General features: G+C 42.5%; 1 protein-coding gene and 2 long non-coding RNA genes across 8 annotated transcripts in view; 2 read left to right on the forward strand and 1 right to left on the reverse strand.

Annotated features, from left to right (window-relative positions):
- PEAK1 (pseudopodium enriched atypical kinase 1) overlaps nt 1-8,637 on the forward strand; it is a 97,735-nt gene extending 89,098 nt beyond the window's left edge. For all 4 annotated transcript variants that reach the window (XM_021407887.1, XM_021407888.1, XM_021407889.1 and 1 more), the window contains one exon: nt 1,271-8,637. In XM_021407887.1, the coding sequence (XP_021263562.1) occupies nt 1,271-2,422 (1,152 nt within the window). In that variant the 3' untranslated portion in view covers nt 2,423-8,637. The remainder of the gene's footprint in view (nt 1-1,270) is intronic.
- LOC110404018 lies at nt 8,761-26,154 on the reverse strand. 3 transcript variants are annotated; one of them, XR_002442016.1, is made up of 3 exons: nt 26,068-26,154; nt 13,944-14,052; nt 8,761-12,842 (listed from the first exon to the last, which is right to left on the reverse strand). It is a non-coding gene; the product is annotated as an uncharacterized LOC110404018 (long non-coding RNA). The 3 variants fall into 3 exon arrangements; XR_002442014.1 differs by lacking the exon at nt 26,068-26,154 and adding an exon at nt 25,287-26,058; XR_002442015.1 differs by lacking the exon at nt 26,068-26,154 and adding an exon at nt 25,287-26,058 and having other exon boundaries at nt 13,944-16,556.
- Nucleotides 16,572-25,292, forward strand: LOC110404019. The gene is made up of 3 exons (XR_002442017.1): nt 16,572-17,224; nt 19,795-19,910; nt 22,138-25,292. It is a non-coding gene; the product is annotated as an uncharacterized LOC110404019 (long non-coding RNA).

The raw sequence follows: 26,161 nt of genomic DNA on the forward strand, positions 1-26,161 counted from the left end.
TAAATAGAGGAGAACCCAGAAAGGAGCAACAGGAATCACAGGGTTAGGAATAACGATGCGAGTAATGAGGGCTGGCTGTTTTCCAAATGAAGAACAGTTACATTTTCCCGAGTGTGAAAGGGCAATGTTAAATGATGGAAATCAATCATTTTTAGTATCCGTTAGGATAGGACAATCAGATTTATTTGAAGTAAAACAGAATTGAAAAGCAGGGGGAAAAAAATGAGAGGAGACAGAGAAGGGCAGCTGTGGAGGAGGACACCTCCCTTTCAGGGTGCTGTGAGTAGGCTGGGAAGGCATTTCATAGGGATGATCCAGCTGGCAACATACGGCTCCAACCTTGTAAAGGTTAAAACGTGCACTTACAGGCTCTGAACAGTCTCAGTGAAGTTTGCAGATCTATGACTAACATGCAGTGGTCAACACAGATGAGACTCGGTGGGACTGCAATTTTGATGAGTAAATGCCTTAGAACAGAGACCCTAACAGAGGTGGTCCAGCAGCTGTCATAAGGAGACTGGAGCTTCCAGTTGTTATGACAGTGTGCACAATTAATAAGGATAATTATGGTGATCGTGTACATATCAAGATCTTTCAGGGCACCAATGAAATATAGGTAAAGAGGGTAAACTGTAAGTATATTCTTAGGATGCTGACAAATGATTGGAATGAGATTCGTGAGCCACAGCAAGTCTCCCCATCCCCCCACACACACCTTACTGAAGAGCTGATGTGTCAGTGTGTAGGATTTCAGTTTCCAATTACAGTGGGCAAGGAGCGTGCATCCAGTTATTTAACTCAGCTGATAGGTGGTAACTTGTTATGCCATGCTAACTCAGTCATGCAATCGTCTGATGCTCAGATATTCTGTGCATATTTATTTATAAATATTGTTGATTTTCTTTTGTTGTTGTTCAAGCTTCATACAAAGCTGAGGGAAGAACAGGAAATAAAATTAAATGGATAAACAACTAACTGTGTTGTAGGTTTCACTGCAAAGTTATTGTATATCAGCTGCTATTCTGACTGGAAGCACAACGTGCCTGAACTGTATTTTCCATGGAATATTACACGCACAGGGTGAGCTGCTTGCACATATTGATCTGCAGCTACAGACCCAATCCAATGCAGCATGTTCACGTGCCAAGGTCAGCTCAGTAAAAAGTGTTTCAGTCCTTCTGTATAGCGCTAGACTGTAGATACATTACAAAAAGGATATAGAATGTACAAATGAATAGTGACGTTATGTCTGTTTATTTTCTTCCCCCAGATTTGTAAGAGCAAAGCTAAGGAGTCCCAGCAGTATTATCACAGCCTGTCTATCCGGCAGAGTCTGGCCATCAACTTTAACATCCAGCAGGACTGCGGCCATTTCCTTGCTGAAGTGCCAGTTCGCCTCCTTCCGTGGGAGGATACCGATGCACCAGAGGTGGAAGAAGAGCAAGAAGAAGAGCAAGAACCTGAGCAAAAGAGCGGAGGCACTCCTTCCAACGCAGAGGCTTCACAGAAGGACAGCTCAAGTAACCAGGGGACCATCAGCAAGCCACGCAGCCGTGTTGTAGTCATCACGCGGGAGGTGCCGTACTTAACGGTGGCTGATTTTGTGCGAGAGTCTGCTCCTCGCCATGCCAAAAGCCCAGATTTGTACGAGAGGCAGGTCTGTCTTCTCCTTTTACAGCTGTGTTTGGGCCTGGAGCACCTGAAACCCTATCACATCACACACTGTGATCTGCGGTTAGAGAACCTGCTCCTGGTTCATTCTAGACCGGGAGGCAGCCCTCCGAGCTCTGAGTCCGTGGAGCCCAGTCCCAACACCGCTTGCCCAGCCAGGTTAATCGTGAGCAATTTCTCACAGGCCAAGCAGAAGAGTCACATGGTAGATCCTGAGGTCCTGCGGGATCAGTCCCGCCTGGCTCCAGAAATCATCACTGCAACGCAGTACAAAAAGTGCGATGAATTTCAGACTGGCATCCTTATCTACGAAATGCTGCACTTACCCAATCCCTTTGATGAGAATCCAGAGCTGAAGGAGAAGGAGTACACTCATGCTGATCTCCCCAAGATCCCTTGCCGCTCCCTGTACTCTCAAGGGCTTCAACAGCTTGCCAGCTGCTTGCTGAATCCCAACCCTTCGGAGAGGATCCTGATCTCAGAAGCCAAGGGAATCCTTCAGTGTTTGCTTTGGGGCCCACGTGAGGACTTGTTCCATGCTCTAAGCACATCTTCCAACCCAGCCCGGAAAGATGCTGTACTTCAGAACTGGCTGGACATCAAAAGGACGCTGCTGATGATAAAGTTTGCAGAGAAGTCCTTTGACAGGGACTGTGGAGTGATTCTGGAAGACTGGCTTTGTTGTCAATACCTGGCTTTTGCGACTGTAGACTCGCTTCATCGCATTGTGAGGATCATGCAGCAGCACTAGTTCATAAGACCTGTTGCTTTTGACGAAGCACCTCCAGCCCAGCCCTCACTCCAGCCTGCCCTAGGGCTCACACTTTGAACAAGTGTTTAAAAAAAGGCCTAGATGTCAAAGCCAGCAACTCTGAGCAAATAGGTTCTAATTGGAGAAACTGCCTTCTGTACCCAGTATGACAGAAACTTTTTTGCCAGGCCTCTTAGGGATTCATTTTATACATGAGACTGCATTTGGATCAGACGCTTTGTAACTAGATAAATATCTGGATGAAAAGGAGAGCAAACTTCAATACCACTATTTCTATAACTACAGTAAACAAATTGCCCTCCTCTTCTGGGTAGCTTCTGCCATTTCTGTGTGTAGCATTGGTAGTGAATAGCAGTGACTGTTAGCAGGGATGGATTAGTTGTAAATGGGAGATGAATGACCCACATTGCCCCATTGCTTTCATTCCACATCCCATGCAAGATTTCTTCTCATCTAGTCCCCCACAGTCGGGCTGGACTCTTCTTTCCTTTGGTCTCAACCAAATGGATTCTCATCTTTCCCTTACATTTTATGCCTTCTTTTTTCTGTGCAGATGTGGTTGTCCTGCTGATTGCACCCATGTCAGCAGGCAGTAAGCATCTGTGCTTTGTTCTCCTCCCTCCTTCCCTCTCTCTGACGTACTGCCTACCCACATCCTTTCTAATCTCATCCTTGATTTCAGCAACGTTGCCTTAATTGGACTGTTATCCTTGGCTTAAGACCTCTGCATTAAAAAGCAGAATATGCACACTTAGTCTATCCTCTTTCCCGTACTTGACACTCACCAGTCTGGACAGCTGATGTACTGTAGCTATAACCACATTTATACAATAAAAATACAACACATGACGGGCAATTGAAATTCCCCTTCCATCGCAGGAGGCACTAAAGCCTGACTTGAAATGGACAGGCCATGTATAATCTTCTCTGACAATCACTGCTATGAATCGGGGTTGAAAATAACAGCCACCTCTTCTGTTTTATTTTGGTTTGCTCTTGTCACTTGTGCCATATTGCAAAGTGGGACTGAAATTGGCTCCGCTGGTATGTTGGCAGGAGATAGAAGTGTTTAGAGCTCGTCTGTGTGTAGCTAACAGGCCACATGGAGACACTTTTACTGCAGACACAGTTCTCCAAAGGGTAAAAACAAGGGGCAAAAACACTGTTGTTTAATTATCGAGGGAGCTGTTAAGTTTGGCAGCCACAACTAACAGTACCGTGATCCATTTTTCCCGCAGCGGTGTTTGGCTGCGCTTCTCTTGTCTGCTGTAACTAGTGTATTCTCCTGTTGCTATAGACAACACCCTCCTAAGAATGGCACGTTGTCAGAACAGCTCAAAGATCACTGCGGACAGGGTTTGGGACTAGAACAGGAATGACTGAGTGTAAGAGACAAGATTTGAGAAAACTCAACCTGAAGGAGCTTTGCATTTTTAGAGACAGCTGCCGACTTCCTTCCCTGACCTCATGGCTGTTTCCTACAGAACCTCTGCAGTTGAACAGACGATATGTTTGCTCAGTATTGCTAGGCTCTGAGTTGTCCTCTGAATCGCTCTGAAGAATTCCTTTGGATGTAGAGGAACAAGCGATACTGAATATTCTAAGCCAGGTGATGGAAAGCAGACAGCCCTAGTTATGAGCCTGTGCTTCTCTTCTATGGATCTATGTGCAATTCTTGTATGTATTTTTTAAAGCTGTATGTTACAGTGTTCACTTTACACACCAGCCGTTACCGGATGCTAGATCTGCAGCCCCTTCCTTTACTTTCCTGGCACATAAATGCAGCTATCCATGTGTTCCTTTTGTGGATGGATGTTTCATTTTAATTGTTAAAAACTGTGAGGAATCAATTCACTTCAGCCTTGAAACAAATAGCCACTTTATACAGCGTATGCATGCTTGGACCAGATGCATGGAAATGGAACAAACAGTCCTGCAGGCTTAAGGTCAGCAAAACGAGCTCTGGATCCACACCGTTCACTTGGAGGGGTTGAGATTTCTGTGTTATTCTTCTCTGGCATGTATCAGAGCTAAGCTGAGTACTGTGTAAGCCTACATCGATTGTGCCGTAGTATATAGACAGTCTCTGTGACCTTTCTCAAGATTTTTTGAATCTTCTGATTATTATTCTTGTGTTTGATTCACCTGTATCAGTGAAGGATCAGGCAAGGATAAGGATAATATATTTTCATGTGATATATATTTTTTCTTTCTTTTCTTGGCAAGAAGGTAAGGATGGCGGCATTGATGGGGAGGAAAAATAAAAAAAAAAAGACTGTGCTTTAAAAGCCCAAGTGCAATGTATGTAGCTGAGATACTTCGCTACATCAGGAAAGAAAGTTTCTATACTACTGCCGAGCAGCTTGTAGAAGAACCTTTACAAAGAGTCACACACACGCTGGGTGCAGCCCTGCTTTACCTGGAGGCAGGAGGGCCGTGCCCTCACGGCTTGCACACACTGAGCATGACAAGCCACGTGCATCCTATCTGCTAGCTGTTAGTCGCAATGCTGAGCTGAGAGTAGGGCTGCTGCTTCTCTGTGGTCTGGTTTTGTGTTTGTTTCGTAGTGCCTGTGTGCACATAACTTCTCACCCAACTCACATAGGCTGCTGGAGCAGTTCTTGGACCACTCGTCATTGCAGTGGGCGCGTTCCTTGACGCCAGTAGGTCTCCGTGGTTACGGACACGTGTTTTCAGAGTCACTTTCATGTCAACACGCACATGCAAAGTTGAATTTTGAATGTTTTACAACCATATGTATTTAATGCAGCTGGTCCGAAGCCTTTGTATCTCTAGCTATCTAATTTCTGTTTGTATTTTTTTGTGATGAACCAATACTCATTTTAACTCTGCAGTATAATCAAGCATGGATAGATGTTCACTACCCATCTCTTCTTGTGCAGCACTGGGTAAACTTTAGCAATTTGTAATGTTGTGTGTGTTTTTCTTTTTCTTTTTTTTTAAAAAAAAGGTCAGAGAAGTCAAACACAATCTGGCCTGAGGTATTCTTCTGGGGAGCTTGAGGCTGACTTTGCAGGTGTGCCCATAACTCTGATGCTGGTGATGGTGATGTTTGTGGTGGTCCTTCACCCTGGCAACAGATACTGCCACATAAATATCCAAGAATGTATGCATTAAACTGATCGTAAACAGATCCTAAGAATGCTACAGCATAATTGCGAAGCAAAAGGAAAAAAACCCCTTCTGTTTGCAGTTGAGATCCTGCGTATGGCAGGAACAAAACCCCTGGCTGTGCATGACTTACATGAATACGTGCACAGATCTTGAATTTTTTAGCAGTCGCACTTTCAGTTGAGCTCACGAAATAGGAAGAGCTGCAAATCTAAATAACAGTATTGATTGTAAATATATATTTTTCTATTAATAAAAGCTGTCATTCAGATATTTTTATCGTGAACTCTAGAAGAATTTTCCAGTGGAAACTAACTTCTGGAAAATCAAATGCTTGCTTGAAGAACTATGAGTGGCTTCTGATCTTATTAGAGCCATTAAAAACCTCTCTAACGTTACAGAGAGGGCACAGTGATTGGATTCACAATGTTTAGTGCCTTGTCCAAAAACTAAAACGAAGCCGGTCAGTTGGTGGAAACCTCATCCTTCTTGTAATAGCCCTCTGAATAATACTGCCCACGTTCAGATGCAGAAGAAATAAATTAAATGCTGTACTTTGTACAATACTGAGCTGACTATTCAATGAGACCTGTTTCTGAAGTTTCAGTGAGGTGAACAAGCTCCTGTGAGTTGCTTGTAGTGCAGCATAAACCTGATTAACAACCAGAACTGTGGGCTTTCAGGTTTGGAACTGCATCTGCACAGGGAGAACAGGACAGGTCAATTGGTGAGACTGACGGCCGCATCAAAACAAGCCTAATGCTTTGACAATCTGCTGCACACGGCAGCTTCCAGGAGACGAGGAGCTGCGTTAGTTTGGGAGAGGCGGTGAAGGTGAGGTGTGCCGATCCCGATGTCAGTCGTGGATGTGCTGCACACCGCGCTCTGTGGACGAAACATATCCCTCTGCTAAAAGAGGGGTTCTGAAAAACCTGCTCCTGAGATGTTATGGAGGATGGGCTTGTTCTGTCTTTCTTACATTGGAATTGCTTACTCCTCAGATCTGATACGGTCAATATGCATAACCAGGTGAATATAAAGAGAATCTATCAGTAAAACCTTACCTGGAAATTTTCAGGAGTGAGGGAATCCGGAATCTTATTTTGGAGCCTCAGCAATGTCCATTACAGAGGCCTGGTCTCTTTTCAGTATTCAGACACGATGAAACCAACAACACAAGCTAGGATGTGTTGTTGCTGGCCCGCCTGCAGACAGGAATGCACACAGCATTTACTGGAACACCACCTGCTGCTCCGCACATCGCAGCAGCCCCCACCAGGTATGAATGGGTCATTCTGGCATTTTAACACAGAGGAATTCCAACATATTAGAGAAATACATTATTTAAATAGATCCGATGTGTGTTACTAATCGCCCACTTAGAGAATTGATTCAGCAGCTTCGCACCGTAGGGCCGTAACTTTAGCGTATAAAAATAGTATTTGCTGCTGAATTAAAATGTATCTGTTTCTCAGCTCTTGTGCTGAGAAGCCCCACTTAAGTTAATATATTTTGTTTGCAATAACAAATTCATATGGAAATATAAATTAAATAGTTTTTATTTAAATCCGTTGCAGCTTTTCTAAGGGATGCATGGTAACTGAATCAGACCATTTAATGCAATTTCCTTCCCTCTTTACCCTAAACAAGAACTAAAATGTGTATCTCTGTACAAGCAGTGCGTGACCATCGTTCAGTGCATGAGCGGGCCATGTGCTGAACTGATTTTGCAAAGATGGAGTTGGTTCTGCTACAGCTCCTGTAAAACCTACAGCACACTCGGAGCCCTTCAGCCCATGGCACTGAGAGATGCGATGGCAATGTGGTTATGCAGTAACATCACATCAAAGAAGTGCAGAATTAAGAGGTTTTAATGCCTCTACAATAATTGACCTGTGGAGATATTCTGTAAGCTATCATCTGGATTCCCAACACAATAAGGAATACAGACAAAGGGTTTTTCAGAAGAAATCCTGAGGAGACAATTCCTCTCATCATGCTCAGCTCCAAAAGGGGAACCAGTCTCTCCCGCTGCTGTGTTGCAGAGAATTTCTGGTAGATGTTTCTATGGATTTTACTCTTCACCTGGATGCAGTATTAGAAGGATGGTGGTTTTAAAACAGACGTAGAATGTAATTTAAATAATTCCCTATAAGCCTCCTTGCATTGGTGCTCCACGCAGCATTTAGAAACCACAGAATGCTTTCAGATCAAGCAGAGTCGCCAGTCAGAAATGAAATCTCAGCATACCTGTACATAAGCATATTCCCACTCTGTAGAATGTGAGAATTTGGATTGTACTTCAGATTATGAAGATTTCTTTTTCCATAAACCCAAGGGGAAAATTTCAGGGATTTACGAGACGCTGGAATTTATTTTTTTTATGTGGAAGAAATATATGTTCACATATATACATAAATATATATGAGTGTGTGCAGGCACATTTATATATATATATATGTATGTATATGAATTTTTGTATCCCAAAAGTATTCTTTGCCCCCTTTAATCTGAAAATATATATATTATATATCGTATATATAATATATATTTAAGATTGTGTAAGTTTGAATACGGTCATTTCATAAGTAACACCTCTTCAAAAATGGCTCGGACCTCTATTGATCATTTGGCTTGTTGGTATTGGAAGGTTTTGCAGTTGAAATCCTTGGTTTTTTTTCTTTTAAAACTTAATTATGCTGAGCATCTAACAGTATGTTCTTGTCTTTAATAGAAGGGGAAACATTATTTTTAAATTAGGGGCTCCAAAATGGATGATCTTTTATAAGCAAGATTTCTTTAAAATCCCTTGGATAAGGGATTTGTTTTTCTTGAATTTGAACTCCATTCTTGTGGGTAATTTGTATTTGGAATTCCTGGTTGCATTGCTTTATCTGGTGCTTCATATTGACATTTACACGTTTTTATATAAGTTAAGTATATAAACTTCAAGCCTTCCTTTGTGATCAGGGGCAGTTACACTCTGGTTTGCTGTGGTACTTTGCTGTGTACTCTGTGGCATTCATGTTACTGTGTAAATAAACTAGTTTTATTACACTCCAGCAAACATCACCTTCTCTTATTTTTCTTTCTTTCTTTCTAGGCAGTTAGCTTAGAATTCATGTTTCTGAGGAAAACGCACGTGGCAAGCTGAGAAAAAGACTGTGCTCCAAGCAAAGCTGGCTGGTGGGCAGCAGCAGCTGAGTGCGAGCACAGGTGATGCAGCTTTGGCTGATGAGCGGTGCCCAGCACCTCGGCCATGCTGCAGCAGCAGCTGAGGTCCCTGTTCCCCAGCACAGCCATGGGCACAGACACCATGCTGCTTGCTGCCTCTGCTGCTGCATGCCCCAGGAGCCTGCCTGCAGCTGGCACCGCTGCAGCTCCATCCGGACAAGTGGCAGCGGCAGCTCACAAAGAGACCCTGCCAGCAGCTGCTGCTGATCAAAGCGCTGTCTTGGAAGGCCTTCTTCCAGGGAAGTGACTTGAGATGTTAATGAAAATGGACGCAGTGCATGTCCACACTGGGGCAACCGTTGTCACTAAAGAGGCTGAGCCAAGGTTAGCAATTTCCCTGGTGTGGACAGGGCTTAGCTGACCTGAGCAGAAGGAGTAAAATGCGTCTAAAGGAAATGTTTGTATGCTGTGACCATGTGAGATGCCTTCAAGGCACTTGTCTGCAGAGGAATTCATTTTGTGCCTGATCTGTTACCTTGAAGCAGACAGCCTGACGGAGGGTCTGTGACAAACAGATGGGATAATACACGTCTTCCATGCTCACGCAGACACGCTTTAGCAGCAGTGAGATGAAACAGCTCTATTTGGTACCCGGATCTGAGAGGCAGCGATGGTAGCTGCAGATGCTAATTTATTAGCATAGCACAGATGACACCATATACACTGGAGCAATGCTGTGGTTCTGCATGACAATCACACTGCTCATAAGTACTCAAAAAACCCAACATCCTGAGGGCTCAAGTCTTGCCTCAGCTCCAGCGGCTTTTACAGGTAATGTCATCAATTTCAGTGGGATCGGAATTAGTCTAGTGTAACTACTACTTGCCTTTCACATCCATTCCTCAGACGCTGTTTCAAAGCCTTTCAAAACCAGCAGAAGCTAGCGTCCTTTTTAAAAATACAAAGCTGACAGGCTCCGGAGATGTGAGTAAATGTGCAACATGTTTAACAGCCCAACGTAGTTCAGCTTTGCTAGAGTAATCCCTATTCACGTGAACAGAGTGCCATGGACTCAGCTAAACAGAGTCAGATTATGCCATCTGTCAGTGGCAATCACCACTCTGGAGGGAAAAGATACTCAAGAAGACACTTGTCAAGATCTGTTTGAACTTAATTCAGTACAAACTCTGGTGGATGTCCATAAGTGGTCACAGACTGGCATTCTCATTTCAGTTTGTGCCAGGCATGCGCAGAAGGGAAGCCAACAGACGCCTGGTTTAGGCTGATGCAAGAATATCTCTTTTTGTTTTTTCACCAGCTCAGAAATTCACCGTAATGGTAGGCAGTCACTAAGGACCTAGTTTCCATATACAGCAAACTTGTCTTTATGTTCCAGAAAATCTTCATGCTCTGCAAGGTAGCTTTTTGGCCCAAGTTAGTAAGTGTCTGTGCTGCCATATATAAATCATGCCAACCTCCTTGTTACCAGCAGTGGTTTTAACTGCAATTACATAGGCACAGCCAGCTCACAAGGTACACTAACAAAGTTAAATATTTGTTGCACTCCATCCTGCAGAGAAAGGTTGTGCTTTCAGTTCAATTGTGAGCTAAGATTCATAGTTCTGTGGATAAAGACGCATATTAAAACACTGCACTGGGCCCTCAAATCTACTGCGCTTCAGCTGGATCTCAGAAAGGAATGCTACAGCCTGCTGCTTAGCCCGGCTGCTTGGAAGATGGAGGTGGGTTTCTTGCTGTCAGTCCATCTCTTTCAGATGAGAACACAAGTGAAGTGAGGAGCAGCATTTGTTGTCTGAAAAACAAGACACTGGTGAGCCGCTGGGAGAGCAGCTGGGGGACGGTGAAGCAGATTTAGGAGTATTAAATCAGGGAACACAAAATCATGGCCATTGAACGTTATCTGTCAGCATCTTAGCTGTTGCATCACACACACTAACCAGAGCTGTCAGTTTTACTGTCATCAAGGTGTTACTTTGTCACATTGCAGCTGGCAGAATCAGGACATACAGTTACTGGAAGTAACTGGCAGTTATTTAAGGTTAAGCCATAAAACCCTCTACTACATTTTATACTCCAAAAAGGTGAGGAATGGGAACGAGGAGCTCATTGCAAAGGTATGTACCACTGTCTGGTTTTTGTTTTCAGTACCAGCCAGTCTTAATCGTAGTCCCTGTTCAACAAATGTGAAGCTGCAGTCTCAAGCAGTTGCATGGTGTTTTATAGATGCTGGAATGTGCCATGCCACTGGCGTCACCTGAGGCAGAGGGATCTAGATAGATCTGAGCACTGCACAATCATCAGCAACATGAAGTTCAACAAAGGTAAATGCCAGGTTCTGCACTTGGGATGGAGTAATGCCAGACACAGGTACAGACTGGGAGATGAGTGGCTGGGGAGAGCTCAGCAGAGAGGAATCTGCGAGGCTGGTCAACAGCAGGCTCTGCAAGAGCCAGCAGCGTGCCCTGGCAGCTGAGAAGACAAACTGCACTGGGGTGCATCAAACACAGCACAGATAGCCAGAAAAAAAAGGTGATTTCCTACTACACTGGTGTGGCCTCACCTTTGCTACTGTGTGCAGTTCTGGGTCCTGCAATACAAGGAGGACGTTAAGGTCCTGAAAGCGTCCAGAGGAAGGCGACAAAGCTGGCAGCAGGGCTGGAAGGTGTGTTCTATGAGGAGAAGCTGAGGGCACTTGGATTGCCCCATTTGGAGAAAAGGAGGCCAAGAGGAGACCGCTTTGTTCTCTGCAACTTCTGAGGAGGGGAAGTGGAGAGGGCGGTGCTGGTCTCTTCTTCCTGGTAACCAATGACAGGGCCTGTGGGAATGGAGCAAAGCTGGGCCAGGGGAGCTTCAGAGTAGGTGTTAGAAAAAAATTACCATGGGGGTGGTCAAACACTGGAACTGGCCTCCTACTAAAGTGGTTGATTCTCCATGCCCGCTGGTGAAGCATTTGGATAATGCCCTCAGTAACATGCTTTAACTTTTGGTTTGCCTTGAATTGGTCGGTCAGTTGGACCAGATGGTCTGTGAAGGTCCCTTACAACTGAACTATTATTCTGTTCTACTGTACTCTGGTCTGTTCTACTGTATCCTGAGGCAAATCAAAATACAAAAGGACATAAACATTCATCTAAAGAAAATGGAGAATTATATCAAGATAATAAAATCACCTGATCTCCTACAGAGGCACTAAATTTATATCAAGTCACTGCTGGAGTCTGCCCACATACAGCCACTACCTCAACCATCTAAAGAAGAACACCCTGTAACCTGTGTAGCTAGTCATGCAGCTTCTGCTGTCCAGGAGAGCAAGTTTCCTTCCGAGCTTTCTCCATTTTATTGCTGAACACAGGGTTTATGCACTGCATGACTCAAGGTCATGCATCTGTGTTTGTGCAGATGCTATTGCTGACGCTGCTATCACAAAGGTTTGCCTAGGCTTGAGACAAGGAGCAACAAGATACCAGATGATGTTCTGGGATACCACATGACAATTTCTTTATTGCACTAGCTATAAATGTTATAATACCATCCACTCATCCATAAAACCCAGAGCTTCACCAGGCCTGCCATTTTTGCAGTGATGAATCATTCAAATCATTTCCCTGTGGCATGAAGCACTTCCCTCCATGCATATCGCTTTGAAGACTTCAACATCTCTCTCCACGGAAACCTTAGCATACCCTACTCTCTTTGCAGCTGTGAGACGTTTTTGGTCTGTGTGTTTTTCAGCTGATATGGCCCAAACTGAGGGAACAGGAGTAAGGATGTGGGCATTCTGTACAAATGTCAGAACACGTCTTATCTCTAGTACACCAGCACCCTATTTGCTTGCCTTAGGTAGACACCTCTAAGCCTACACCCTTGACTTTTGAAGATCCTAGATGTTCACATTAGACTGTGTAATTTATTTTTTAGTGATAGGGATAGTCTGTGTTTATTCAACTCAAAATTTCCTTTGCTGTTTTTGTCCACTTTTCCAAAAAATTCAAGACCATCTGGAGTGTTTTACAATCTCCTGCAATTTATGCTCGTCTTGAAAATATTTCACTGTGTGATTAATCACTTCTTCCTGCAAAACAGAATTGGAAACATTTTACTTAGACTAGTTTTTGGACACTAGTTGTCTGTCTTCTCTAAAGAATTTGTACTCCTTACAGAACTTTTGTTTTCTATCTATGATTAAAAGGGTTTTCTTTTTTTCCCACTCACTAGAAGGAAAGTAAGAATACAGTGTGAGTTTTGTGCTGAAGGGGAGAAGGATGCAAGAACACTGAAGCATCTACTCTATCTACTTGCGTGCTATTCGCCACTGATTCATAACTGTCCTCTGTGACTTGGGAGCCTCCATCAATTTCCATCTATCTCTAGTGATTTTTATAGAATTATAAATCAACGTCATCAGTTTTAATAATAGCTGCTTGAATAAGATAGTAACAAGATTACAAAGCCTCTAAAAAGAAAGGAATTCAAAGCTATAGCACTGGAGTAGCAGGTCAAGCTGCACTGACATCCATTTCAGCCTAAATGGGCATCCAGGTTTAGACTAGAACTTTGTGTCCTCTGCCACTTCATTGTCCTCTCTTCCAGTGCGGTGTCAATGCCTGTGTTCTGCAGGAGCCTTGGAGCATTCCTCCTGCTTGGACCAGCCCTGTTTCCCCCCATTACTGGACAGCCTGATTTACAAGGAGGCAATGGGAAAGGGTCCTCATTAACATCAGTACAAGTCCAGTGTTCAACTCCTTTGGCACACCATTAGAAATGTATGCATCAGCCTACAGGCTTCCTAACCCCCTAAAATCTACTATATTATTACCCTGATGACTTAAGCAGTCTACTGTAAGCTTCAAAGACCTTGTGTGATTAGCACATTCCGTTCATGTTACTCCCAAGAGAAGCGCAGTCCCTTCTGTGATGGTGTAGGTACCCTTCATTACCAAATCAGTGTAAAACGGAGCTCAGTAAGAGCTCTGGGAACTTAGGCAGAGAATAAGGGCATACTGGAACACATCAGAACACCTTGTAAACCATTTATTTCCTACTGAGTAACTTGCAAAATAGCAAATTGTCAAGGCTTTTTCTTCTGCTTCAGTCAAAAGGCAGACTCTTAACAGCTTGGGTTCCCTCATACTGTGCTGGGTACCGTTCCAATACTGATGCACTGGAAACATACCATCTGTTGAGCAGCAGACCATGGGCTCCATTCAGCCTGATCACTCAGGAGCAGACACAAGGGAGATGGGTGGAAAATAACCAGTCCAAGTCTCCTCTGGAGCTGTTGGCTGACAAGAAGGGCTGTCATTCCAATGGTATTCCAAATTTACACAGAAAAAAAGACAGTGGACAATAAGCAACCTATTAAGACATGTTTTCAGGTCGATATTTTAAGAAATAAGAAAGATGCATCAGAGTCCCCTTAAAGTAAATCTGTGTCAGCTTCTGTCAAACACCATGAGAGCTGGCAGCTCTACATCTGGCAGCTCTCAGGCTCCACAGAACTGGGGGCCTTGTGAGATAAGTCAGCCTGGGAGATCAGAGAACTGGCCAGTAAGCCTGACTGGTGACTCCCCCGTAAGCTGGTAGGAAGCAGCTGCAGTGCTGCTCCACGTTACTCAGTGCGCTCTGTGCCACGACATTGCCAGAAATTCATCCTCTCAGCCTTAGCAGAACCTGCTGTCCCAAGGCAGGCTGCCCTCATCCATCCAGGTGTGTCCTCAAATAGAGGAGAACTTTTACAAAGCTGAATCACAGATGTAGCAGATACATGGAACATCCCATGAACAAAGCAAGTGCTTTGATTTTCCTACCAGCTGAACAAAGAAGCAGCTTCACACACAGAGGCAAAAATCTGGTAGCTCACAAGCCCCAGAACACACTGGACAAGAAGAGTCACTTTCCCACAAAAGGGCTACCAGGCAGGCAGGTTTCTGCCTGCATTTACAGAAAGAGCAGGCTGGAAACGATGCAGCCAGAGTTCAGTGGAGTTACGCCAGCTTATACTGCTAAGCATCTAAACTATAAATCTTATTAGTAAGTTTAAATAAGTCTAAGAGGAAATGATGTTAAATTTACCATAGACCTCACTCTTCTTGGAGTTCTGTCAATCCTCTCTCCCTGCTGGGCTGAACCTGTCACCCATGGCTGCGGATCTTTGAGGCTTGTGCCAGTAGCACTCACTGGCAAAACTAACTTTCCATAATATTTCCTCTCATGTTGCTTGTCTTTGTAAGGCTTTCTTTTCCTTTTCTCCTTTGATTCTTTTTCAAATTTTTCTCATTGGTTATTAACTAAATGCTAGTTCGTTGTGGTTTTGTAATCAGATTATCTGGTAATACCTGCCTAAAGCAGTAAACATTGATTAAAAGAAAGGGTGGCCATTGTGTTACCTTTAATATGAACGATTTAGGTCTTCAGGCTGCGACTGAATTATAGCAGAGCTTAATTTAACAAGGGATTGAATTAAATTTGGAAAACCTGATGGCAACATTTCTTACATCTCCAAACTGCCAAAAGAAGACAGTGGCATGGTTGTGAATTTATGTTATCCCCTGAAAAGGAAGGAAGAACAGCTTGTTTTAACTGCTTCTGGAAAGTGGGCCTTATCCTCAATATATTTAGATATGCGCTAAAAAATCCATAGCAATTTTGATGGGGGATATAATAGAAAAGATCCTGAGTAACAGGTACTGTAACTCAGTAACGCAAGGTCACTGCTAATTGCTTATTTTATACAACGTAGGCTAGATTTCTGATCGCTATTTGTTAGCCCGGGCCCAACTGCATACACAATTGCTATGATAGAGAATAGGAGACGCGGGTGCACAGAGCCTCTGAAAGCCAAGCTGTAAGTCACACTGAGGTTGCAGGCAAATGTAATATATTCTTCCAGTTATTAAGATTGATTTTTAATCATTGTATTTTTCTGCACTTCTCAACATGTTTTATTGGAGGGTATGATACGATAACACTTGACTAGTTTCTAACTTAGATGCATTTACTAGTTCTAAATAGCACAGGAGATTAATATTTCAAGCTTGCTCTCCGAAGGGAGCAGTCAGTGGGCTCAGAGCGTTGTCTAGACTGAACTGATCTCCACAGTGTTAAAAGTGGCCTCTGTGATCCTACTTATCCTTCTAATCATCAACAATCTCATTGCTGTTCCTGCCCCGAGTCCACCTTCATCACAGAAGTGCTTGTGTTGCACTGCATTTCAGTCACTTCAGTGGGATTCTGAACTGCTCTTGAGAAATGCTTCAACTGACTTCAATTGATTGTTTATTATCTCCTGACAGTAAGTGCTAATTACATAGCTGAGAAAATTGGTTTGTCCTTTTAGCCGTTCTTTCTCCCAGAAATGTAGAAAATGGAACTTTTGATGACTTACATTTCTTCTGTACTCTGGTTTAATGTGTGCAGAGAAAAGATTATTCCTTCCAGTGTGGCTAAATGTGAGAGCCTGCCTTACAAAAGCAATAAGCAAATCAAGAGGAAAATCTTGGCATCCTGAAGTTGTGACCTAATTCTATCCTTCACTGTTTCCCCCTCTCTCCAAAACATCCTAAGTTCAAAATAGCTGCCCTTATTCAGAACAGTTCTCCTTTCTGCTCAAATAGGTCACTTAGAGAATCAAGGCAGTAACTGCACATAGCCCTCTGAAACACACAGCTGCCAGGCTGCCTACCCGAGCCGTGCGCAGATAGCCTCTGGAATGCTGTACGTCTCTGGAAAAGGCCTTCCTTCTGGTAAACGCGGCTGCATTTTATATCAAACGCAGAATGATGTTTCCCTGTTGATTTGAAAAATCGACTGGAATTACAGTCAGGAAAAACATCCCAGGTCAGTATGCAACTCATCGGCCTCCAGCCGTGGAGAAATCCCCATTGTGCATAGGGCAGATCTCTGGCTCTGCAGTTCAGATGCAAAAAGGTGGCTGCGCTTTGGGTGGAGATGTGCATTTTACAAAGGGGCACCTTTTCTTATGTCAGGGTCTGAATGTAGATTAAGAGTTCCACAGAAGTCCACAAAGCTATGGCAATTCAAAATGCCTCAGAGCCCCGTTTATGGAATGCAGACGAGGAATATGAAAGGAACAGATGTAACATGTTCTTAGGTATGTGGTGAATGTCTCAGATGGTAAAACAAGATGGTAGTGAGCCTAGGAACCCCTAGGGAGTTAAATTACTTAACTGTAATGCCTCATCAGTCAGAAGCTTGTACTAAAAGGCTGTAGATCCCTGGCAAAGCTGTCCGAGCAGAGATCAGCAAAGGGCTCCCTCACACCAAGGGTTCTGCTATCCGTGATGCGGGTAAGAGGAAACACTTGTTGCCCTTGAGAAAAGAGCATTAAGATTCCTGTTCTTTTGCACCGCCCAGGTTGCTGAGAGCACGGTACTCCAACTGGCAAGAGAAAAGAGAAGAAAACTGGACACATCCAGCATAGGCTGGACTTTCCTTGTGAGTGTATTTTAAAGGGGCAGCATTATCATAGTTAGGAATTTCAAATACAGTCTTTTGCCTCTGTTTTCACTGGATTTTATTTTTATTTTTTTTTACCCAAATCAATAATAGCAGTAGTACAGCATATTCTTCCTATTGCTTCCATATAAATATATTTTAAAAGCCTACACCAATTTATGCCATGGGATTCACTACAGAGAATTTCCCACAGGGATTAAAACAAGATATGAAGATGAAAATACAGGTTTTCAAATGATGAAATACAGATTTCCTCAGTGGTTTACAGAGCTAATGTGTAAAATCTCAGTACAAAGCTACACTTTAACATTCATCACATTTTCTACTTTTCCAAAATATCCTCACAGCCTCCTTAAAGACGTCACAGACACACAAGTTGACATACATGCCATACCACATTGTTCCATCAGAAAGTAAAGGGATTTGGACACTGGGGAAGGGAGATTTTAAACAAGACAGTATCACTGGAAATGTGTGATCTCTGACCTCATCCCTCATGTTCTACTAAAATATATACACCTATCTGCTTCAGCAGAACAGGTCAGCTGCTGGCACCCTACTATTTCTCACCTGCAGTAATGACTCATTTTGTGACTACTTCATTCCACAGTACCAAATTATAAGAAACCATTCTCTAATGAATTAAGAAAGCTGCCACATTTAAAAAAAAAAAAAAAAAAGCGTTAGTAACAGCATTTAATTCCTGCAGCATTTGTGTGATTACTGCTTGTGGAAGAACCTCATAGGCTGTATCTAGAGACAGACAAACAATGTTGTTTCTAAGTCCATAGGCTATTCTACAGAAAAAGTACTTTCTGTCTGAATCAAAGGAGATATATTTTATTTTATGCTATGGAAACTTCTGTAAGTAATACAGAGATCCACAGCAGCTGAGGTGATTGCCTGAGGATTTCTGATATAGAGGAGTTCTGAGTTAAAAACATGAAATATCAGTCAATTACATTGGGTTTAGGATGAAAGAACTTGACTGGAATCAAGAGTACTGTGGTGTAACACACTGGAGGGCTAAGTTCCAGATCTTTTTAGTTGCTCTTTGCTTACTGGAAAACTGAAACCTCTTGGAGTCTATGATAAGACTGCTCAAAATCTGTATATCCACAGTTAAACAAGGATCATGTTTACAAATGGACCACCCAATTCATCTGTTTTGTGGAAGTATCCCTTGATGGATACCAAAATGAAAGCATGCTCATATAGTAAGACATGAGAAAGAGGCCACAACCACAAGCCAATCCTCCTATTCTTCTTCACAAATAACACTGCAGAAGCCAAAGCCTGGGAACAGGGATGAAGGTGTATTTCTGCATTGGTGAGGAAGTTGTACCTGGCTATGAGAGCATAGCTCTGGTGGAGGATATTGGCTGACTCACCTCTACAATGCAGCAAAGTACATAAATCCTTGCTTTGGGATCCTACCAGTGTAGAAGTCACCAAATGATGCGGCACGCACACAGTTTGAAGTCCTTAGTCTTAACATGGGACCACGTATGGTCTTTCAGGAAATATTTGTTCTTTTTATTTTTGTGAGGCCTTTCCTTTAATAAAAGAAAGAGTTAATAAAAGACTCTCATGTACTTAAAGAAATCTTTGAAAGATATGGTGAGGATTAAATAATGCTGGCAAGGTACTTAGGCTTTTCAGATTCAAATAACTGCAGAATAGCAAAGCATTCTTGTATGTTATTAGCATAACACTGACTGTATCTGTCTCCTTAGAATCTTTCCTCTGAAGCGCTATGACCATCCTGCTTCTACTAATCCAGCATCTTAAGACAGCGAGCACAAATATTCAGAGTTTGGATTCCTCTTTCTCTCCTTCATCACCCTTTAAAACAGGGTTTGTCGTTACAACAGGCATTAGAAGTCACTTGCACAAGAGCTTTGTACATCAGAAGGGGAATGGAATTTAGAGCAGAGTCTCCTTGAATATTTTAGAGTCGTCCAGTAGATGGCAGCAAATGGCACTCCAGGGAGCGAGGCAGCCTGCAGGTGAAAGCCTGCGAGCTGCTAGAACGCGCTCGGTGTTAGCAATTACACGCTTTGTTTTTCTTCTACCCATCATGAACTGAACTCATTTATTTTGCTCTTTGAAGAGAGAACAAAGCCGTAGGAGATTTTCACAGTGTTGTAGTCAACTGATGCATAACATGGTAAAAATTTAGTAGCACCTTAAAGTAACTTGGCATTTTCGTATAATTTATAATTATTTGAATCATTTATTACCCCCAAATTAAAGCTATTGCTATAGATCCCTTTGCATAAATCAAGACGGCCATTAAAAATAGTTTCTGGAGGAGAACAATTTCTTATGAAATGAAGGTCAATCTCATTAGATCATTGTAGCAGGTATCCTAATAACATCCTGGTAGAAACAAGGTATCTCATTACAGAAGTTGTACTTTGTTTGAAATATTAGGCCATCATTAAGCGAGCACTAAAATACACATAGCATTGGATGACATAAGTTATTTCCCTGAAAGATTGCCCTGCAGTACCACGCAAAGCTTAACATTTTTCTATTTCTTCTAGCTGGATTCACCTACTTGACACCAGTTTGTTTGGTTGCTCCTTCTGGACACTGAGCCTCGGTTGGCTTTCTTATACAACATGCTGATTTTACAGTATGACTTGGCAAACTACAACTGGTAAGGAAGATGTTTAATTTACCTTAATTTAATTTAAATAGTTGAGGAGGGCTAAGCATCTGTCAACTGGGGGGAAAAAAGGGAAAAGAGACATTTACTGAGTACAGAAGTAAATGCTGCTTTGTAACCAGTGTTTACACGTTACTGTCCCTTTAATTATCCTACCCATTTGGAAAGTACCAAGAGATTTTGTTTTCCAAGAGGTTTTGTTTTCCAGATTTTACACTCTACTGGAAAACCACGGCTGGTTGTATGTATCTATCCAAACACTTCTCTAGGGCTACACCACAGTGCTTAACACCTGGTGGGATCATGCTGGCATCTGCCCCCGCCAGCCAACAGTAACCATAAAGACAACACCCTGACCATTCAGAACAGGATAGGCAGGATAGCCACAAGAGGTAGCCCAACTAGTACAGCAGGAGCCCTGCCTTCCAGAAGCTCCAGGCTTCATAGATATCATCTGAACATTCACAGTACGCTTGTGAAATAAACCAACAACCTCTGAAAACTGACAGAAAATCAGAAAGAGAAGAAATTTTCTAGTACCATAAAATAAATCCAGGCAAGATTCACTATCCACGGAGTGTTACTTTAAATTCAGTACCCTCTTTCCTCTCAGTATAATAAGGTTACCCATTAGTAAACTGCAAATATCTTTGTTAAAAGGTGTGTGTAGAAACACAGATGCTAAATCTTGGAGTATCTCCTTTCAACCACAGATGGCACCGACAGAACAGTTTGGTAGGGGTGTGTTGCAAAAGCAAAGGCAGCCCAGCTAACTGGTTTGACATTGTAGCTTGTTTTTTAGGGACAGGGTTGTTTTTTATTTCAAGATTAATCTATTTTCCAAATACCAGTTAAAAAGATGAAATATTTTAATGACACTTGCTGCAAGACAACTTCAGCTGCAGATTACATAACAAACTCTGACTTAGTGTCTCAGGCAGGGAAGCCCCACAGCACCTTATGGGGACACCTGGGGGCTATCTGCTGGGTATTCCCCAATTCCCTGGGTCCCTCAAGCCATGCCCCCAAGGCATGCCACCACATACCCAAATGAAGGCATACCCATCATGTAATGGGGACACAGGGGCATGCATGTTGGATGATGTGCCCAGGCAGTGCTTACACAGACCAAAGTGTAAGCAAGCCTATTTATTTGATTTGTCTTTCTGCCTGTCACTGACTTACTGCCTTATTGCAACATCAGCTTTAAAATCTCCTGTTTTCTATGTGTCTTAGAAGGTAAAACATGCACTTAAATAGCTACGGTGACTTGTGAATTGGTGGCATGAACTAGATGCTGCAGAAAGGAAAAGACAATACAGATGTACTGAGTGTATGCAAGAAACAGGCAGAGCACAGTACAAAGACAACAAGAACCTACAGTGTTTCATCTTAACAGATGAATAATAAAATAATAGAATGGCTTAGATTGGAGGGGACCTTGAATATCATCTAGTTCCAACCCCCCTGCCATGGGCTGGCTGCCATCCATAATATCAGGCTGCCCAGAGCCCTATCCATGACCTTGAATACCTCTAGAGATGGGGTATCACAACCTCTCTGGGCAACCCATTCCAGCACCTCACCACCTCTGAGTAAAAATGTTTTACCTAATATCTAACCTAAATCTCCCCTCTTTTAGTTTAAAGCCTTGTCTTATCACCATCAGACCATGTAGAAAGTTGGTCCTCTTCCTGCTTGTAAGCTCCCTTCAAGTACTGGAAGGCCACTGGAAGGTCTCCCTGGAGCCTTCTCCAAGCTAAACAAGCCTAACTCCTTCAACCTTTCCTCATAAGAGAGGCGCTCCAGTCCTGTGATCATCTTCATGGCCCAGAAATTTGAATGGAAAAAAAAAAAAAAATAGCAAGTGCTGATGATTTCTATTATATTATTAAACATGCTGTTTACAGCATGTCTAATTTGTAATGCTGAAACTGGGTCAAAAGACTAAGTCTTTCATCATTCTTGGGAGACACATGGCTTTAGTAAATAGCAATAACTGCACTTGGAACAATAAGACATCACACACAACTTTGGCTAAGAGCTGCAGGGAACAGTAACAGTTTAAAGATTTAAGAGAGTTCATCTGGCCAAGCAGCTAAGCTACTTCTCTATGACTAATACATGGGGAGAAGTCCCTCTGGCATGTGATCCACTTCATCTTCTATGCTTTCTTAAGGATGAAATGTACCACCCTTTCACTTTTTATTGGTTCCAGAAGCAACCGGGGGAGGTAGATTACATTTCCAACCAAGATGAAACAAGCTGGAGAATATCAGGTAAGGTGAAACACATTCCAGGAATCTCAGGCTCTTGGAGGGTGAAGTCTGAGGAGCACCGCTGATTAAAGCAATTACACAATGCACACCTGCCCACTGTTCATTTCTGCCTATGCACGGCCCTCATATGTGGTTTGGTGCACATAATCTTGGGGGACCATCCACTGAAAAGACTGGGGAACACTTCAGCTTAAAAATACAACTTTTCTTTCTCTGAGGTTTTTTTTTTTTTTACCATAATCTGCTCCTTCCTCTTGGTTGCCATGGTTACACAAAATACTTACACTGGTACCTTTGTTACTGCCATGTGAAGATGAGTTAGGGAGAAGCAAGAAGCCTCCTCTTCCTGAAGAGGAAAGCGAGCAGCAGCCCCCAGGTTTCACCCCCACTCTACTCTGCAAGAGGCGGCCCCGGCAGCAGTGCTAGGCCAGCACCTCACTGTTGGCCAGACCACACCTCAGGCAGACAGAGGTGAACATTTACAGCTCAGTTTGCTTTCAGAGAATATAAAAAATTAAAAAAAAAGAAAGAAAGAAAGAAAGAAAAAGCCTATGTTATTGACAAGGCAATTGTGTTGCTGTCCCCACCCATGCTGGTTTTTCCCTCTTCTGGTCCTGTGGGAGGCCATAGAATCGTTAAGTTTATTTCCACAATCAGAAACCAGCTAGCCATGACAGAGCTAATAAAACAAGTGTGGGCCACAACAAACACAAGATGGAACTCATGTTACTCTAATAATAATCCAATCATCAGGACTAGGCTAATTTCCTCATACTGCCAAGCTCCAGGCCACAAATAATTGACTTTATTTTGATTTTAGCCAACTGAGCTGTGATTTCACCCTCTCTTCAGACTTCAGGTTAGTTTGAAGTTAGAAACTCTTTTATCTTGACTTCTTTAAGATGGAACAACTCAGATCTGAGCTAATAACTGGTTATTAGATTTTGAAGTCCTACTCAAGGCAAATCCAAAAGCTAAGAGAAATCTTCCCAGATGCACTAATGCCAACTAACCCAGTGCTTATCTTTCTGCACTCAAACACACTACAAGTTTCAGTTGCCATTTTTCTCTACAAAGGATTTTTTATAATCTCACAGTTTTCACCACCTATTTTCTTTACACTTTCACATTATGCCTCCAGATCTCTGTGAACTGATTGATATCCTTCTTTTTTTCTGAAAATGTACTGCTACTAATGGCTAACAAATAAAACAAATAATACTTGCTCACTTTTTGAGCATCTCCTTATGGACTTTTTTCTTTTCCTGCATGCTTTTTTCACCAGATTGAAATTAACACTTTTTGTTCACAAGTGAAATAGTTAGCAGTTTAGTATTTAGAGTCCAAAAAACACATCATATTGTCAAGTGTGTTAAAAATGTCACAGAGAAAGTTGATTGCAAGCTTATAATCTATACGCAGGAATTCAGCCACCCAGTTTCAATGCATTACATGCTTCTGCTAGGTTTATTACATCTCAGTTTTTCTTAAAGTAAACAGGGCTCCATCACTGAATTAATTAGTAGAACAGGTAGGAACAAGAGATTATTTCAAATTTTAAATATCAGATATCTGTACCAGACATACTGTGGTAACAGAAATTAGTACACTAGAAGATATCACCTGAACCAGGAAACAAATGGAAGTGGACTTTGTGGCTTCCTAGTTTTGTAGCTGTCAATGAATAGCTGAAGATTAAGCAATAGAGTACAAAAGGCCTATAAAATTCTAAACAAGGGCACATGACTATAAACCCAGAATCACTATCCAGTCTGAATGTTAGAGGCCCCTTCTCTCACAATAAGTCAAGTTCTATTATAATTAAAAATCTGATAAATAGCCATAGATTTGGAGAAGTTCTATATGGCAAAGTCAACTAAGAGTATTAAGGCAGTAGAATTAAATACAGGGAGTATCTGTGGCTGTCATGAGAATTAAGATAAGGAAAGTCAAGGCTGCCCAGAGCTTATGCTGAGTAAGAGACTCCTTTAAGTTCAAAGTCACCGAGGACCTCACATCTCAGATTTTCAAAGCAAGAAAACAAATAAGCAATGTATTTATTTATAGGAAACTCTTAAAGAAGTACTGGGTGCAAGATGCTATTTCTTGAAGAACTGAAGGTCAGATTAATTTGGGAAGAAACAAAGTGTTTATTGTGAGGGACGGGCCAGAGTCCAATGCTCATCAATTTTAAAATATAGGAAACTGTCCCATATTCCCCCACGGAATAAGTTGAGAAGCAGAAAAAGCATAGCACAGTTTCCAAATGTGATACAATAGCTCTTGAGATTGCACGGTCTGAGAGATCAGATAAATGCATTAGTATATCCTACATATGTTTTTAAAAGTACCATATGACACAGAATTATAGTATATATAAACAGCACAATAAAAAGCAGAAATTACAAAACAGGATCACATCATAAATGCCAGAAATTCACTGCAAAACCATAGATATAGTGCAACCAAATTTGCAACACATATCTTGTGTACATAAATTAATTTTTAGAGACAGAAAATGCTCTGATAAGATCTGCAAGATTGGGAAGTTCATCCATGAACATGTAAGGACTTGAAAAGAAAGCTGGAAAAAGACTTACTGTCTCCATGGTATCAGGGAACTGGTCCTGGATATAACTTCTCATAATTGTAGGAGGAAAAAAACTAACTTTGCTACCATGGAAACAGAAGGGTGCAATGTAACTGGTTATTACTTGTCTCCCTTAACAAGACTGATTCCTAACATGTTAAGGCCCTCAGAAACATAGGTAATTTCTTTTCCACCTGAGAAATAAATGTGTTACAAAAGGAACAAGGCGAAGCTATTCAACGAGCTCACCAAGCATGGGGAGAACAGCTCAGGAATGACAGGTATTTCTGAGAGCAGTGGGGGATTACAGAGTGGAGGAAGGGAACAAAAGAAAGATCAAGAGGGAAGATACCATGATGACAGAAGAAATCAGGGAAAGGGAGTTTGGGTTGATTAGCGAGATAGCAAACAAGGCCTTGGCATTGAGTGGCTGGATCCTGGTCCTGCTAAAGAGAACCTTTTAAGTAAACAGAGCAGCAAATATGAGATGGATGGTACCTTGCCCTAGCTCCCAGAGCGCAGGAGCAGTCTCAGAGAAAGTGCACCTTGTGGAATTTGTACATCTTCTCATCGTTCCTTAAGTTATTTTTCCTTTGTTCTTTGCTGGAAAATTCCACTCTTTGGTTGAGTAAAAAAGTGCTCTAAAAACTAACTGTTTGCACCTTCTTTTCCTTCACTGGAATCTCTACTTCTTCCTGCTAGTCAAAGGTCCTGTTAGTAAAATTCATTAAACATTTGATATCCTCTTGATAGTCTCTAGACCTGTCATGTAACAGTTGTAACATAGAGCTAGCAAGATCCTCACGGCTGTCACTCTAGAGATGTCTCTCAGGCTGCTTCACCTGAGCTTTTACAACCCAGCTCTCTCACCATCGTTCTGAGAGAGGCTGTGCAGCACTCAGGGTACACCTGCAATCCCTGAACGTTTAGTTCAACTGAGTGAGGTTTCTGCACGGTCCCTGAAAGCACCTTTCAGTCTCCTGAGGGCACAGAGCCCTGTCACCATACTGCTGGTGACATAATCATTGAGTCATAATCATTTTTCCCTCATGGTTGGGAATGGCCTCTTCTCCCAGGTAACAGTGATAGACAGGAAGAGAGATAACAGCCTTAAGTTGCACCAGGGGAGGTTCAGGTTGGATATTAGAAAAAACTCAGAAGGAGTGGTGAGGCATTGGCACAGGCTGCCTAGGGAGGCCAAGCTCGCGTGGGGGGCACTGCTATTCTTTAGAGCTGCGGTCTGGCTGCCCACCCTCGTCGCCATGGTAACTGCGCTCACCTCAGGCCAGACTCTCGCAGCGGCTCCTTTAAGGAGGAGCAGTTCGCCATTTTAGGTTCCCCCGCCCCCTCCTGCCACGTGACTCAGGCGGCCG

Source organism: Numida meleagris, chromosome 9, assembly GCF_002078875.1.
Source record: "Numida meleagris isolate 19003 breed g44 Domestic line chromosome 9, NumMel1.0, whole genome shotgun sequence".
Taxonomy (NCBI): Eukaryota; Metazoa; Chordata; class Aves; order Galliformes; family Numididae; genus Numida; species Numida meleagris.